Source organism: Nuphar pumila, chromosome 16 (assembly GCF_984573655.1).
Source record: "Nuphar pumila chromosome 16, dmNupPumi1.hap1.1, whole genome shotgun sequence".
Lineage (NCBI taxonomy): Eukaryota > Viridiplantae > Streptophyta > Magnoliopsida > Nymphaeales > Nymphaeaceae > Nuphar > Nuphar pumila.
In genome coordinates this window covers 77,953,726-77,969,290 of record NC_143264.1, presented here as the reverse complement: position 1 = coordinate 77,969,290, position 15,565 = coordinate 77,953,726, and the positions used below count along the sequence as shown (strand labels likewise).

General features: G+C 38.5%; 1 protein-coding gene across 1 annotated transcript in view; it reads left to right on the top strand.

Moving 5' to 3' along the window:
• LOC149813722 (actin-related protein 2/3 complex subunit 1A-like) overlaps nt 1-15,565 on the top strand; it is a 62,479-nt gene that overhangs the window by 1,138 nt on the left and 45,776 nt on the right. The window contains exons 3-6 of the mRNA XM_089992455.1: nt 118-203; nt 5,732-5,808; nt 5,926-6,020; nt 8,759-8,828. Of these exons, the coding sequence (XP_089848581.1) occupies nt 118-203; nt 5,732-5,808; nt 5,926-6,020; nt 8,759-8,828 (328 nt within the window). The remainder of the gene's footprint in view (nt 1-117; nt 204-5,731; nt 5,809-5,925; nt 6,021-8,758; nt 8,829-15,565) is intronic.

Genomic DNA, 15,565 nt, shown 5'->3' with positions numbered 1-15,565 from the left:
GAGACTGTCGATTTGTGTGTTTTGGTAAATTAAGTTTAAGCTTGGTTATCATTTCTTCCTCCGTTTCTTTTTTGTTTCCCCATGGCAATAATCTCTCTCTCTCTCTCTATCTCGTAGTGATTGCATTTTGCCCGAACAATGATGAAGTTCATATATACAAAGTGTCGCCTGACAAGTGGGAGAAGCTACATGTTTTACAGAAGGTAGATTTCATGTTCCGTGATTCACATGATTCATTGACATGGCTCATTAAACAGTGAACCTACATTTTTTGAGAGATTTATTGATATGAAAACTGTTTTCTAGGGATTGATCATGTCAGACAAGCACACTTGTAGAATATTTGTTTTCACGATAGGGAGTGGATTAGGTGCAATGTTGAGTCCTTCAATATCTTTTGGAGTGAAGTATTGATATCTTATTTTCATGAGATGAGGCATGCAGATTTTCTATGATGCATGACTGAATTGGCTGAATGTTTTATATCCATGTATATTATATTAGTGAGTTTAGGAGAAATTCTCATACTTTTTACCACTACAATTTTAGTTGAACTTTTTCTAATTCCAAGATTCCCAAGAGATCTTAGAAAGCTAGTATATTGATGGTTTTGTGAGATTCTCTCAAGATGAAATGAAATGGAAATTGGAAAATTGGATTTTCTTAACCTTTTGTAAGACTTTTCATAAAAAACATCTCAAATGCTTTCAAGAATCATTCTGGGACATACTCAAATGTTTTCTGCTAACACGCTGATGTCACATTGTCTGGAAATCGGCAGGGTGGTATTGGACACTCTGGCTCATCCCACACTGCTAGTTTCTTGCCAATCTGGGACCAAAACAGTGAGAATCAAAACAAGAGTAGTTGTAAAATTAAACCAGTTATTGGGTTGAAGAGCATTCATGCAAATAGGTGACACAGTATTGGTTTTGGCCTTGCCAAGGCTGCATATTGTAGAAGTCACAATGCTCTTCAAGATGGTATTGGCATCACTTGCTTTTGACATCACTGGCATTGAAATCGATATCAATGTTAAAATGAATTCAATGATTGTATCATTTTTTAAATGATCCAGTAAATCAGATTGAAATGAATATGATCAAATCAATTTTGGATCATTTTACAAAAAAGGGTTTTCAATTAAAATTAAAAATAAAACAAGAAACATTGGATTATTAAATGCAACAGAGATGCTTCATTTAGCTGACTAGTTGGTAGTCACAAGTGAAGATTAAATATTGCAAGATTCAGATCATCAAACACTGCTTTTATTTGAATAATGTATCCATGCAACTCATCCAGATATTAGATCCACTAAGGCAGGAGTAGTTTTGTATGGTTTTATTGTGATTCTGAACAAGATATGAAGTGTGTGTGTGTTAAAATGTAAACCCAAAGAATGTACGTGTATGTATATATATATATATATATAAAGTCTAAAAGTTGGACATAAATGACCCTGGGTGCGTTGACTGCACCCAGGGTCAGGTTGACCGCATCGGGTGCGGGTGCGGCACCTAGTTGGAGAATCTCTGTGACATATTAAAAAAATAATTTCTTGGCAATTTTTTTTTTAAGTTCAAAAAATTGGACCAAAATGACCCTGGGTGGGTTGACCGCACCCGGTGCCGCACCCGCACTAGCGTCGCGTCGACGTGGGTGCGGCACCCTTTTAGCCGAATCCCTGTGACAGTATATATATACATTTATATATCTAGAGATATATATACATATATTATATATGTATAGGTATCTCTCTCTCTCTCTCTATATATATATATACATTTATCATAATACCTGAAAAGGGTATTCCTGTAATTTCCAGTTTTACGCATATTCCACTTGGAATATGCTTGTATTTTTCATTCTTTATTTTTTCCTTTCTTTTTCTATTTTTAGTTTTGGGATGAAGGCGTAGTTGTTGTTGTTTTCTATTTTTTCTTTTTATTTTTCCTTTTTTTATGTCTTATCATCACCTTGGGCCTCTCAATAGAGTCGTTGGGGGCCCTCAACGACTCCTTTGGGAGCCCCAAGGTGGTTCCCTTTTGCACTTGTATAAATAGGGGGTGTTTCCCCATTGTATTATTAAGCTTGAGAGTCTCAAGCATTGCTCTCTTTCAATAGATACATGCTTTTGTGCATGTTTGCTTATTTTTACGCCTTTGTGCGTATTTGTTCAAGTATTGTGTGAGTGCTTTTGTGCACATCTTTCTCAAAGTATTTGTGCTTGTATGCGTATTGTCTCTTTGTAGACATTTTCACATGGTATCAGAGCGAGGTTGAAGATAGAAGATCATGTTATTCTTCGCTTTGTTGGTGCCTCGAAAAGCGTACCTTTGATTTTTTGAAGATTGAAGTGGTGGATTCTCTTCATTCAATATTTTAGAAGGGTTTTGCGACAAGACTTAAAAATCTTATTGTGGTACGTATTTTTTCTTACATCCCTCCTCTCTAATGGGTGAAAAAGAGTCTCATTTCACTCTCGGTTTTAAACTAAATAGCTCCAACTATCATGTTTGGGCCAGGAACATGGAGGCTCACATTAAAGGGAAAGGTCTTTGGGGTTATGTTCAGGTCACAACAAACGACCACGTGAAACAGAATTTATCACAATTTGTAAATCTGGTAGATTCCAAAAAGAAATTTGTTCAGATTTACTCTCCACTCCACAAAAACTGAATGCTTCAAGACCATACGGTCTGCTCCACACGATGCAAAACTTAAGATGACACCAGAGACGGTGCAGAACCACGACACACCTGATCTGAGATCAGATCTGAACTAACTAGATCGGATCCAAAAGAAATCAGTTTTAAAAAAAAATGACATCGATCCAGGTTCAATTTTTTTTTTTAATAGATGATCAAATATGAAGAAAACTCAGACCAACTACTCCACCCGATGCAAGATTCACGGCACCACCAGATCTGTGATCAGATCTAAATTTTAACAAAAAAAAATGACTACTTAAAAAAAAATCCCTCGACAGCCAGATCCACGACTGAGCAACATAGTTATTCTGTTTCCACCCGATGCAGGATTCACGACACCACCAGATCTGTGATCAGATCTAAATTTAACCCAAAAAAAAACGACTACTTCAAAAAAAAATCCCTTGACAGCCAAATCCAAGACTGAACAACATAGTTATTCTTTACCCCACTCAGATCCATTATAAGATCTGAACTAACCAGATCGGATCCAAAAAAAATCTAGTTTCACGACTTTTGCACAACACCCGTACCTGTAGCTACTTGATCCTGTCGACATGGATATATAGATCCATCGTAACCTTTAGATCTGACTACATATTTGAGTCATGACATTTGTCAGACCTCAGATCTGTTATCAGATCTGTATCACTTATTTTCCAAAACAGAGATCGATCACACCTTTTATTTTTCTTCACGTAATCTACTATCCTTCACTCGAACTTGGCGCAGAACACGAGATCACGCTCCCACCTTTCTGTGTATTCTACATGGTATCAGGGTTGACTGCTCTGATACCATGTAGAATACACAGAAACGGAGGCAAAAAGAGAAAAGAAGAGGGAGAGAGAGAGAGGAAGAAAGAGAGATAGAAGAAAAAACGTCAAAAAGTTGTATTAGGTCTAATCTCCTCTTAGTTAAATAGAGATTAGCTAAAAGGTTAAAATTACATATGGGTCCCTTATTATTATGTAAAATACCTAAAAACAACCTTTAAGAATAAAGACTTTAAGTGGTCGACTATTCTTAACAATCGTCATAAGAAACTCAATAACCCTACCAGTTTCCTTATACTTGTCAAGAATTCTCAGACAAATTTGACAAGAAGTACATGTCTCACACTTGACACATTTTTCGCATTTTGTTCGGCCTTCCATAAGTGCAAGGACATTTCAAATTCTTTACATATCTGAATAAAATTCTTCAATTGACTTATTTCCTTGGCGCATACTGTGCATACTCCTCAATTCTTGAGTGAGCTGATAATGTCTTGCCCAATTCTTTTGCTTGTAGATTTGTCTGAGGTACACCCAAGTTTCGTTGGCCTCCTGAAATTATAAAGATTCATAGCTATTTTCTGCTCTATTGAACTTAGAATCCAAGTCTTAACCCTAGCATTATTCCCATCCCATTCCTCTATTGTTTTGTCGAAATCAGCACCAGTGGGCTTAGGTTTCACCTTTGAGCCATCCAAGTACCCGCCAAGTCATTTTTCTACTATTACAACTGTCATAAAATCAACCCAAATACGCATAATTTGTCCCATCCTTCACTGGGACAATCTCAGTCTCCTCCATATCTCACACAACCTCAACTACACAATTTAAAGAGGCTGCACAAGTCTGAAATCAATTCCAGACAACCACTATAGATATGTAACAATATGAAAATCTCAGCCAACCAAGAAAACAAGCACTATATCCCAACATGCTAGTCAAAATACTCAATCCAAAAGTGCAAAAATCTGAACACAAAAACAAAACACACCACTAGGCAAGCAAACTGCTAAGAAAACCACACTTTATCCACCCAAATAGGTTTGCTCACACTACAAAAATGAAACAGCAGAGGTACATCACAAAATCAGTCTTACACTATATCCAAAATATGCTTAGGACAGAAAATAGGTTACCACAGGATGTGAACACCCTAAGATTTCAACAAAACTTAATATAAAACCCAAAACTGAGCACAGGGTTGATATTGAAGCATTCCCAACTCAAAAGCGACCTGAATAGAAGCAATCAAAACCCTTAATAACTAAAAGTCAGATCGGATTTAAGGGTTTTCTCAAAACTGGTCTGGGATTTCCAAGAAACTCAGAAATTCTTGAAAAATCTACCAAAAATCCAACACAACTCCAAATTCAATGGGATTTGTTTTTTAGGACCTCTAAAAGCAAACCCTAGCAAGCTCCAAACTCAAACTAACCAAACCTGGCCAGACAGGACCAGGCGTTCCTCTATGGAAGACGTCAGCATGAGTATGGCCTGAGTCTGAGTTATCCTTCAAGCTTCTCCTCTCCAACGACCAGATGCTTCTCTTAAATGCGTTCCTAGGCTCTGATACCATGAACAAACTTACAAGTTTAGTATGGTTAGGGTTTTCTTAAGAAGCACAAAGGAGTTCTCAAGTTTCATTAACAGAAGAAAATGAGAGTCCCTGATTTTTGTAAGGGTCGACTTTCTCAATGTTATGAAGTAAAAAGGAGACAAAAGAAATATAAGACTAAACTACCCCTTAACAATAAGGTAATGTACAAAAGAATGTTTAATAACAAAGGGTAGTACAAGACAGGTAAAACACCTATATTACATAAGTCTCAGCACTGTACAGGTGTATCTATACTGCTGAACTGTAATTTATCTGCCCCCCTTAGCAGTTGGTGATTTAGCTGCACTAATGCTTCTGCAAGTACACCGTATTCAGAGTGCGTATGGTTTTTCAGAACACTTGTTCTCTATGTAGAATTATTTTTTGCATATTTTATTAGATTGCGGCATTGCACATTGTGTGAAGTTTGTGAAATAGTTGTCTTAGACTACTAAATAATTATTGCTTATCTAAAAGTTACACTTTTTTCCACTATTAGATATTGCACATGATACTAAATGTTCCTTTACTATGACACTTCATATTTTATTAAGAATACAACTACTTTGGATGGAGTTTTGCTTATATTGAGTGACAGTATTCAAGTTTTTATTGCTTAGTAACTCTTCTTAATTGGCTTACAGCATGATCAAATTATTTCTGGCATTGATTGGGGTGTCCTTTCGAATAAAATCGTTACAGTTTCACATGATCGAAATTCGTGAGTATCAGAAGTGGCTGTTATTATTGTTGTTCATCCTATACTGATATACAAACCTTTTTAGTAATGAAGTCAGCCCGCCCATCAATTGATTCTGTGCCTTCTGTTTTTCTGCAGATATGTTTGGAACCAGGATGAACATGAATGGGTGCCTACTCTTGTTATTCTTAGGCTGAATCGTGCTGCTCTTTGTGTTCAGTGGAGCCCTAAAGGTAATGTTTTGATTCAATTTTATGTCACTTGGCTAGTTACCTTGTTTCTTGGTTTTCACATTTTTAGCAGGTTTGTTACTATGAAATGATCTTAAAAATTTCCCTAATCACCCATTTTAGCTGCTCGTGTAGCTACTCCCATATAGGTTTCTGAATAGTGGAGCCTTAATCTTTTAGGTTCTTGACTGATGTGTCACGTTATATGTGCAAAGACAAATACTTAAGGAGACTTCTTCTATTATTCAGACCTTTTCTGGCTACAATGGACAGTACACTGATTAGAGTAGAATAGGAACGGAATCACATCATTGGGGTATTGTTTTCCTCAGCATGGTATCATTCTAAATATATTGTTAAATGAACCAACATTCCCTCAAATAATATAGTATTGCGAGCTAAACCTGATGGCAATCCAACAATGTAGTGTCCTATATGGTATTATTGTGATGTTTTATGTATAATGTTTCTCTCTGCAAAAAGAGAAAAGAAAAACTTGTGTCAACCATGAGTGCGATAGTAATTCTATACTAAGGTGTTTTCAACTTCTAAACCAATGCATTTTAGGCTGTGTTTGGGAGGAGGGTGTTAGAGGAAGTGAGAGGGTGTCGGAGGTGATTATTTGGGTTTGAGGGAGTTGAGAATTGTTTGGGAGAAGGGAGATGAATGAAACGTGAAAATGGGCATGGAATCCACTGCTTCCGAATCCCTGATTTGCTCTGGTTTTAACTCCTTCTCATAGAGGAGGTATTTGCAAATTCTGGATTCTAGAGGATTCCAATGGCATCACGCTTCTTATTCTGACAGATTCAATGTTCGTCTTTTCTCACAACCTCTATACCACCACCATTCCTCGTGACCACCAAGGCCTCCCTATAGCCTCTATACCACCAGCCACTGTAATGAAATGGCGAAAAATACAAAAACAATGCCACAAAGGGCTTTACAAGATCACGATCATAAAAGTGCATAAGCACAAACCAATGCTACTAAGGGCTTACATGATTATAATAACAATGTCTACAAGCACAAGTTCACTATAGGACAAAACAATAGCCAACAAAGGGCAAAAACACAAGCACTAAGCACATATAACACATTAAGGAACTAAATAGAAAAACAAAAAATATAAAAAATATTTATCTTTATTAAGCATAAATGCTTAAGAGAAGCATTGTTTATACAAGAGGTGTTCAACCCCTATTTATACACAAAACAGCCACTAAGAGAGATGTCGTTGGGAGCTCCCAAGATGTCGTTGGGAGCTCCCAACGGTTGTAAAAATTACCGTTGGGGAGCCCCAACGACTCTTTGGGAGATTTCCCAAAGCACCCTTGGTCTTTTGGGAAAAGGACCAAGAATAGAATAAGAAATAAAAAAAAGACCGTCCCTGGAAGACAGATTCTATTACAAGGGAAAAGACCAAAATACCCCTGACAATAATAGAAAATAAAAAAGAGTAAAAAATATACTATATATATAAGTATATATATACATATATTTTAACAGCCACCACCACACAGTACTTCTCATGACATTCATACCACTAGAAATTACCACCACCACCAAAACACTCATTGCCTCCAAAGAAGATCAGGAATAAAGAGGAATTGAAAGCTGGTATCCCTGATAGGTCTTCCAAACAATAAGAAGAATTCTCTATTTCCCTCAAAATCACTTCCCCTAAATTCCAGTATTTGATCTTTCACAACTCCTTGCAAATCCGTGCAAATGCAGTGTTCCAAACACAGCCTTAAGGTTTCAGAGCAATATACTTTTAGATAGTATTTGGTGATTGTTATAGTGTTTTTTGGTCAGTAGTTGGCTCCCATTTTTATAGAAAGTTAAACCTGCACTGAATAAGTGAACGGTTGACTAGCCCCTTCCGAAGAATGGAAAAGTAAAAAAAAAAATGAACTCTGCTGTAGTAACCCTGCAATGTAATAGGGTGTCGGCAGATTGTTTTGCAGATAGGGAGAGTAAGGTTTAGCTTAGTTTTGTTATCAGGCAAAAGGAGGGTTTAGCTTAGATTAAGACAGTTATCCATCTTGATTATATATATATATATATGCTATGGTGCTCCGGGAGTTCCTACTCCCACATACTAGAATTCATGGTTGTAGGTTGCATCTTCTCAATTAAACCTTATGGATGTACTCAACATAGTTTATTTGATAGGAGTCATGTTTTTCGGACATAAGAATAAGATTTTTTAAGTCACAAAATTTTGATACATTGTGAGCCGTTGATTTTTAACGGTCTTAAAAAGCATACATGTATGCTATAATCACATGATCCAAAACTTGTTTTCTACTAAATAATGCTTATAAATCATATCTATAGGGTCTGATCAACAAAAAACGTTAAAGAAATTTGAAAATCTAAAGCTTCTATTTGGTGGGAGTAGTTTCTCCCGGAGCACCTTATCATTACCAATATATATATATATATATACACACACACACACATCCATGTTAAACACAACAAAACAAACAAAATTTCTTAGACATGTTCCATTCCTTTAGTAGCATCCTCTTCATACTTCCAATGTGAGTATCCAAGTCAATCAACATCCACTTGAAATATCATGGTAGTGATTTCTCTTAAGAATTTCTTCAAGTGTTATGCTCTGCTTAATATAAATCTCCACATTCCTTGCAGTATTTAGTTTCTAGCCTTGGTGTTGCATAGAATTCTTTTTAGATGTTTTACTTTGACAAGTTATGTCATACATTCTCCAGAGAACAAATTTGCTGTTGGAAGTGGGGCTAAAGTTGTTTGTGTATGCTACTACGAGCAAGAGAACAACTGGTAACTGTTTCTTCCTTTTGTCTAATTTTGGCTTACTAAGAAAGTGCAGAATATGTGTGAAGATTACCTTCAAGCTTTGCATTAGATATCCTGCTTACACATTATGGAGGTTTTACATTAGCAAAAATGTGTGTACAATGAAATCTCTGTGCATTCATGTGTTGTATCCTTTTTCTATAAAATCATACTGCATGTTGGACAAAGTTACACATGGGCATCCAGTCACACATGACATCAATCAGGTTTTACTGGTATTTCTTTTATTTGCTAACAGACAAAATAATCCTTGATACTCATTTTCCCATTTAACCAAATGGTCAATCATCAAGTTGTCCTAGACAGAAGTCCCAGACTGTCCATAAGGAGAATGTTTTGTAGCCATGTTACCTTATCGGGTATATAGAAAATATTCAGGTCTGGTTTCTGGCTCAAACGATCTATGGTTGCTGACATCTGAACTTGGATGCAGTTAAAGGTAGTCCAGCCAAATTTTGGTTGACCCCAATCTGGGCTAACCCATCAAATTGGCAGCCCTAATCTTACATCTCAACGGGGGCCTGCAGGTTGACCCTGAGCCAAGGGGACATGCCGATCTCCAGTCGTATGTCTGGTGACATGTAATGGAGAAGGGGAGCCACACCCTTCCGCAATATCATCTAAATGAGATGAGCTCATAGATGTGTTCAGCATGCTTGAATTAGTGGGAAACGACCCTTGGATCATGTTTTTCCGATTAAAAAACATGTTTTTTTGAGTCAGAAAGAATCTTTGTATTTACAACCGTTGATTTTTGCATTGCCGGAAAAACATATATGGGATAATATCGGGTACATTCATGGGTTCTGAACCCCTAGCTGAAACTCATAGAGGTAGGTCGTCTTGATCAAATTTGACCCGATGGATGTGTTTAGCATGGTAAATAATGGGTTGTTTCCTACTTTTTTGACGTAAAAATACAAATTTTGAAGGACGAAAATCCGTCATATTGTAAGATGTTGAATTTCAACCCTCAAAAAGTCCAATCTACACGTCTGAAAAACATGATCCAAGGGCCAGTTTCTACTAAACCGAACATTTAGATCATTGTCAGGAGGGTCAGATCTGTAAAAAAATTAAAAAAATAGAGCTTCTCACTCATGGGTTCGTGACCAACTAGTGTAACTGTGTAACCAATATCATTCCTTTATATTGGCTATATATATAGAGTAACCCGTAACATCGAACACTCAGTGTTCGACGTGACGTCTGACGAGCGTGCACCGCTGATCAGCTGCGCATGCTCTTTTTTCTGCCCACAGAACTTGACCGACTGCCGCTAATTCCCTTTTTTTACACATGTTCGATGTTACAGGTTTTCCTATATATATATATATATATATATATATATATAGAGAGAGAGAGAGAGAGAGAGAGAGAGAGAGAGAGCTGCCTACACCGATCCGTGCCTACCACTACCTACAGGGCTTTTGAAGGGTTCTTTTCCACGTTTTTCTCGAATCTGACCATACAGATGTGTACTATGTGTTAGATTTTATAGGAATGGACTCTTGCATCATTCGAATCCGATGCACACGTAGGTTTTTATAAGATTTGAAAATTGATGGTGTAAATTTTTTTATAAATATTCAAGGCTTAAAAAATCATGTTTTTAATAAAAAAACATTATCCAAGTGTTGTTTCCTATCCAATCGACCATGCCGAACACATCTGCGCAGTCAGATTTGGGAAAAACAACTCAAAAACTCCCCCTCCACTCGTGGTTGGCTGTAGGCAGCTACTCCCTTCTCTCTCTCTCTCTCTCTCTCTCTCTATATATATATATATATATATATATATATATATATATATATATATATATATATATATATATATATATGGGGAATCTTACAATGAACAACCATATGTGCATTGTAATATCGTGCTCAAAAAATTATAAGACCAAACATGCCCTTCAAAATGGTTTTCCTGTAATTTTCAGGTTGGGATTTTCATCCTTTTCTAACAGATTATTTAATGCTTGAAAATCAGACATGATCTCCCTGCCATTTCCCTTCCTTGTTCACTGGTTACTAACACATCCATCTCCCACTCAAAATCTGACTGGACATCTGCTTCGGGTGTTATTACCGACTAGCAATCAGGCATGTCGTTGAAACTCCATGATAGACTCTCTCTCTCTCTACATTGTAGATGAGGGGCTTGTCGACATCCATCTCAATGCTTCTGGACATCCCTGCGGTCTTGGCCCTCCTCCAAGAGCAAGAGGACATGAAATAAAATAAAAAAGAGAAAAAGTGTAGTACATATCCCACAAATCGATGAACATTTTTAGAGTTGATCATTTGGCTTGCCAAGAAAGAAAAAAAGAGGAGAAAAAATAAACAGCAAGGATCAATGGCCAAAAAGGATTATGAAAGCACCCATAATATAGATGGACACAAGGATGTGGATGTAATAACCAAAAAAAAAATTGATTAGCTTGGATTCGGGTCGGATCCAGACCCAGACCCAATGGAGGCACCGCCTCCCGTGTCTTTTAAAGACACTGAGGCAGGGGTTTCAAAGAGAACCCCGCCCCCTTTTTCCTCTCTCGTTCTCTCTCCCTGATACTCACCCTTTTTTCCCCACGCGTCGACCCGCTGTCGTCGGCAAGCTCAGCCACCGTCGACAGCACCGCCGGAGCCCACCCTCGTCGGCGACAACCTCCCCTCTGCGACCTCGCCAGCGACGCCTCTCTACCCGACCCCCCTCTCCTCGCATCTGTCAGGTAGCAGCCACCGACGACTTTTCCCCCCTTCTTCAGCCGTCGATGACTGAAGCCATCGGCGACCTCCGTGAACCCTCGATCATCGTCGTCGACGATTGTCTAGCCATCAGTGCCTCGCCATCGGTCGTTCGTGGACTCCCTCGTCGTCGCGATCTTCCCAGGTGCATACCCCTTTGCTGCCTCCTCTTCCCTTTTTTCTTCTTCCTTTCGTCGACCGACAGGGGCAAAAGCCCCTGCCTGTCGGTCCGTTACGGCAAGGGATAGCCGTCCGGCAGAGGCTTAAGTCCCTGCCGCTTTGCCGACATGTTGGCAGGGGTTTTGGTCCCCCTGCTTGCCTTTTCTTTTACCAGGGAGGGTCAAACCCCCTCCCTGTCTCGATGCGCAGGGGAGGGTCCGACCCTCCCTGCCTCTGTTTATCGCAGGGAGGGGCTCGAGCCCTCCCTACCTTCGATCTTCGCAGGGGAGGGCTCGACCCTTCCTGCCTTCGTAGTACGCAGGAGGGGTCGAGCCCCTCCCTGCTTCCTTTTACGATAGGGGAGAGGGTCAAGCCCCTCCCTGCTCTCTTTTACGGCAGGGGACGGGGCCGAGCCCCTCCCTGCTCCTTATTACGGCAGGGGAGGGGGGGTCGAGCCCCTCCCTGCACCCCCGTTGTTCAGGGGAGGGGTCAAGCCCCCTCCCTGCTCCCTCTTCTCGGGCGTCAGGCAGGGGCTTTGCCCCCTGCTTGTTTACGTGTTCGACAGGCAGGGGCCAGGCCCCTGCCTCTTTGCGTATTAGGCAGGCAGGGGCGAAGCCTCCTGCCTCCCCCTTTGTGCTAATGGGTAGGGGCTTGGTCCCCTGTCTCTTTGCTCTTCTGGCAGGCAGGGCGACGCCTCAGCCTCCCTCGTTGCCTTCTTCAGGTAGGGGTGCATCCCCCTGCCGCCTTGTAGTTTGCTGACAGCAGGTCAGCAGGGGCTCGCAGCCCCTGCCCCTACTTGCGCTATAGCAAGTGCGCAAGGGCGTGATGCCCTTGCCTCTACTTCCTTCGCGTTAGGTCAGTGATAGTGCCCCTGGCGTTATGTTTTTGGTGTTTGCTTGCTAAGATTATCGCTTTTGCAGCTCGTACAATAGATCCCGCTCGCGCTCCGCGACCCGAGCCGTCAATCGTTTACACCCGCAGACGTCAGCAAGCTTGCAACTCTCCAAGGTAGGAGAAGATTGCACGGAAGACTTGGACAATTGAATTAAGTTCAATTAACTAAAAAGGACCTTTAAATAAATATATATAGAAATATATATATTTATACGAGTACGTATTTAACTCAAGGACGCGGTTTCGCGATCCTTGTCCTTTACTTTTTTACAGTCTTTACTTTGTCGTCGCACACTGTGCAAAGGTTTTGTGTTGCACTCCTGCTTACACTCTTTACTTTGCCGTCGTGCATTGCGCAAAGGTTTTGTGTTGCACTCTTGCTTACAGTCTTTACTTTGCCGTCGGGCATTGTGCAAAGGTTTTGCGTTGCACTCTTGCTTACAGTCTTTACTTTGCCGTCGTGCATTGTGCAAAGGTTTTGCGTTGCACTCTTGCTTACAGTCTTTACTTTGCCGTCGTGCATTGTGCAAAGGTTTTGCGTTGCACTCCTTGCTTACAGTCTTTACTTTGTCGTCGCGTATTGCGCAAAGGTTTTGCGTTGCACTCCTGCTTACAGTCTTTACTTTGCCATTGCGCTTTGCGCCCAGGTTGTTGCTTTTGCATGTGTTGTTACTGCTTTGCTACTGCAGATGACGCTCAGGTTTTCGCTCATTGCATACGCGTTTGAGGCATCCTCGTGGAGGATGCTGTTAAAATGTATCATTCAACATTTGTAATATTATATATATTTTATATATATAAAGTATAATACATATTCATATATGGTATATATGCATATGTATTATCCTAATTATATATATAAAATATATATTTCTCTATTTATAGGCATAGGGGTAGTTTAGACATTTCCAGTTTTACGCATATTCCATTTGGAATATGTTTGTAATTTTATCTTTTATTTATTTTTTATTTTTTCCTTTTTTCGTGGTTTGCGCAACCTAGGGTGGCTCCCCAAAGAGTCGTTGGGGAGCCCCCAACGGTCACAAATGTGACCGTTGGGGGCTCCCAATGACTCCTTTGGGAGCCCCCTAAGTGGCTCCTTTGTTGTGTTATAAATAGGGGTCTCCCCCTTTGTATTTTCTACTTCTTGAGGGAGCTTATGCTCCATTGTAATGGGGTTTTTACCCCTTGTCCATTGTTTCTTCAATGATATGCAACTTATGACTTTATGTCATATTTTTCCCTTTTTATGGGTTTTATGGGTTAGCACATTATGTGCTTGTGTTGTTTCCCTTTAATGGGTGTATTTGCACTTCACGTGCATAAGTATGAGTTCATTATTGAACTCAATGTATTCCAACTCACTTTCTAACATGGTATCAGAGCTCGGTTGAGATCGATTTGCTCTTTGGTGCACCGGGAAGCGTGGTATTCGAGAATTTGTTAAAGAAAAATGGTGAAGTATTCGTTTCTCTCTATTGTCTTTCTTATAGTTATTCGGTATGCATTCTATTTCTTTGAGTATTGTATGAAGAATGTAATATGTTCTTTTCTTTATGTGTGCTTTTTGTCATTATGTCTTTTTTGAGTTACTTGCTACTCCATTGAATCGTTTTCGTATGTTTTTCTTTGAAAAACTTTAAATGATAACTTGTTTGGCGAAAAATTAGATATATGATTGCTCAAAACTTGCTTTAATGGGTCGGTAAAAATTTATGACCATTGGAACTTTGAATTTACATTTTAAACCTAACCTTGTTTATGAAAATACCTTTATATGAATGTTTAGTCTTTAAAGAAAGGTATGTTAAGATTAAAATGCTTGTGAAATGTAGTTTTTTAAAAAATGTTTGTCATGTATGAAAAATTCCATATTATGTGTTAGTTTTATATGAGCAACATTTAATTAAGAAAGTTTTTTTTTATAATACCGGTTGAATTAAGTTTTAAAATGGTCTTATGGAATATGGTGTTTTTCTTTCCATCTTTACACTCTTAAGGATGTTTTCAACATTTAGAGAGTTCTCTTTCTTTTCAATAAGAGACATTTATATTTTTATGTTGTGATTGTCTCTTGTGGGTTTTGGTGTTTGCCCTTTTGTTTGTTCATTAGTGAATGTTGTAAGTGCTTAATGCATTTTTTTGCTTTTCCGCATATTTCATTACAAAAGTTATGGTCTTCACTAATGTTTATTGTGTACTTATTTCATTAGGAGTAGGTAATAATCTATTAAGTCATGTTTTTTGATAAAACTTAAGAGTGTTAAATTTTTCCTCAATAAATGTTTACTTTTTATTTAAGCCATAGTACAATCTTATTTATCATAAGGTTTTGTTAATGAATCTATTTTGTTGGGATTTCTTCCACTTTAATGGAGTTTTCTCCTTCTTTGGGAGTTGTATATGTTTTTTGTTCAAACTCTCCTTAAGGAGCCTTTCGGTCCTTATAATCTTCTTGTGAGTATATACTCTTTTATGAAGATTTCATGATTGTTTATGAGTATCATTTTTAAGTTGCAATAGTAGATTTCATAAGTTTTTCGAACTTCACCATCTTTATGAATGCCTATATTGGCCTAAGTTTGTTATTTTTTGAACTTCACCATCTTCACCGTTTAATTGCACCTTATGTCTTTCATAGTTAAGGCTTGTTTGCTCCAAATCGGTTCATACACATGATGTTGCTTAATATTTCATGTTATGTTGCATAGTAAGCCTTTTTTTGTACAAGACTTCTTTTGAAGATTAAGCATAATTCGTGTTTATGCAAAATTGTTTTGATGGATTATATTGGATCTTTGATTCAATTTGTTAATCGGTCCTCTTTGTAAAAAAAAAAAACTTTTATTTGGAAAATGATTCCTTATGTGTTTATTGCCCTTTTGTGGCATTTATGTTTGT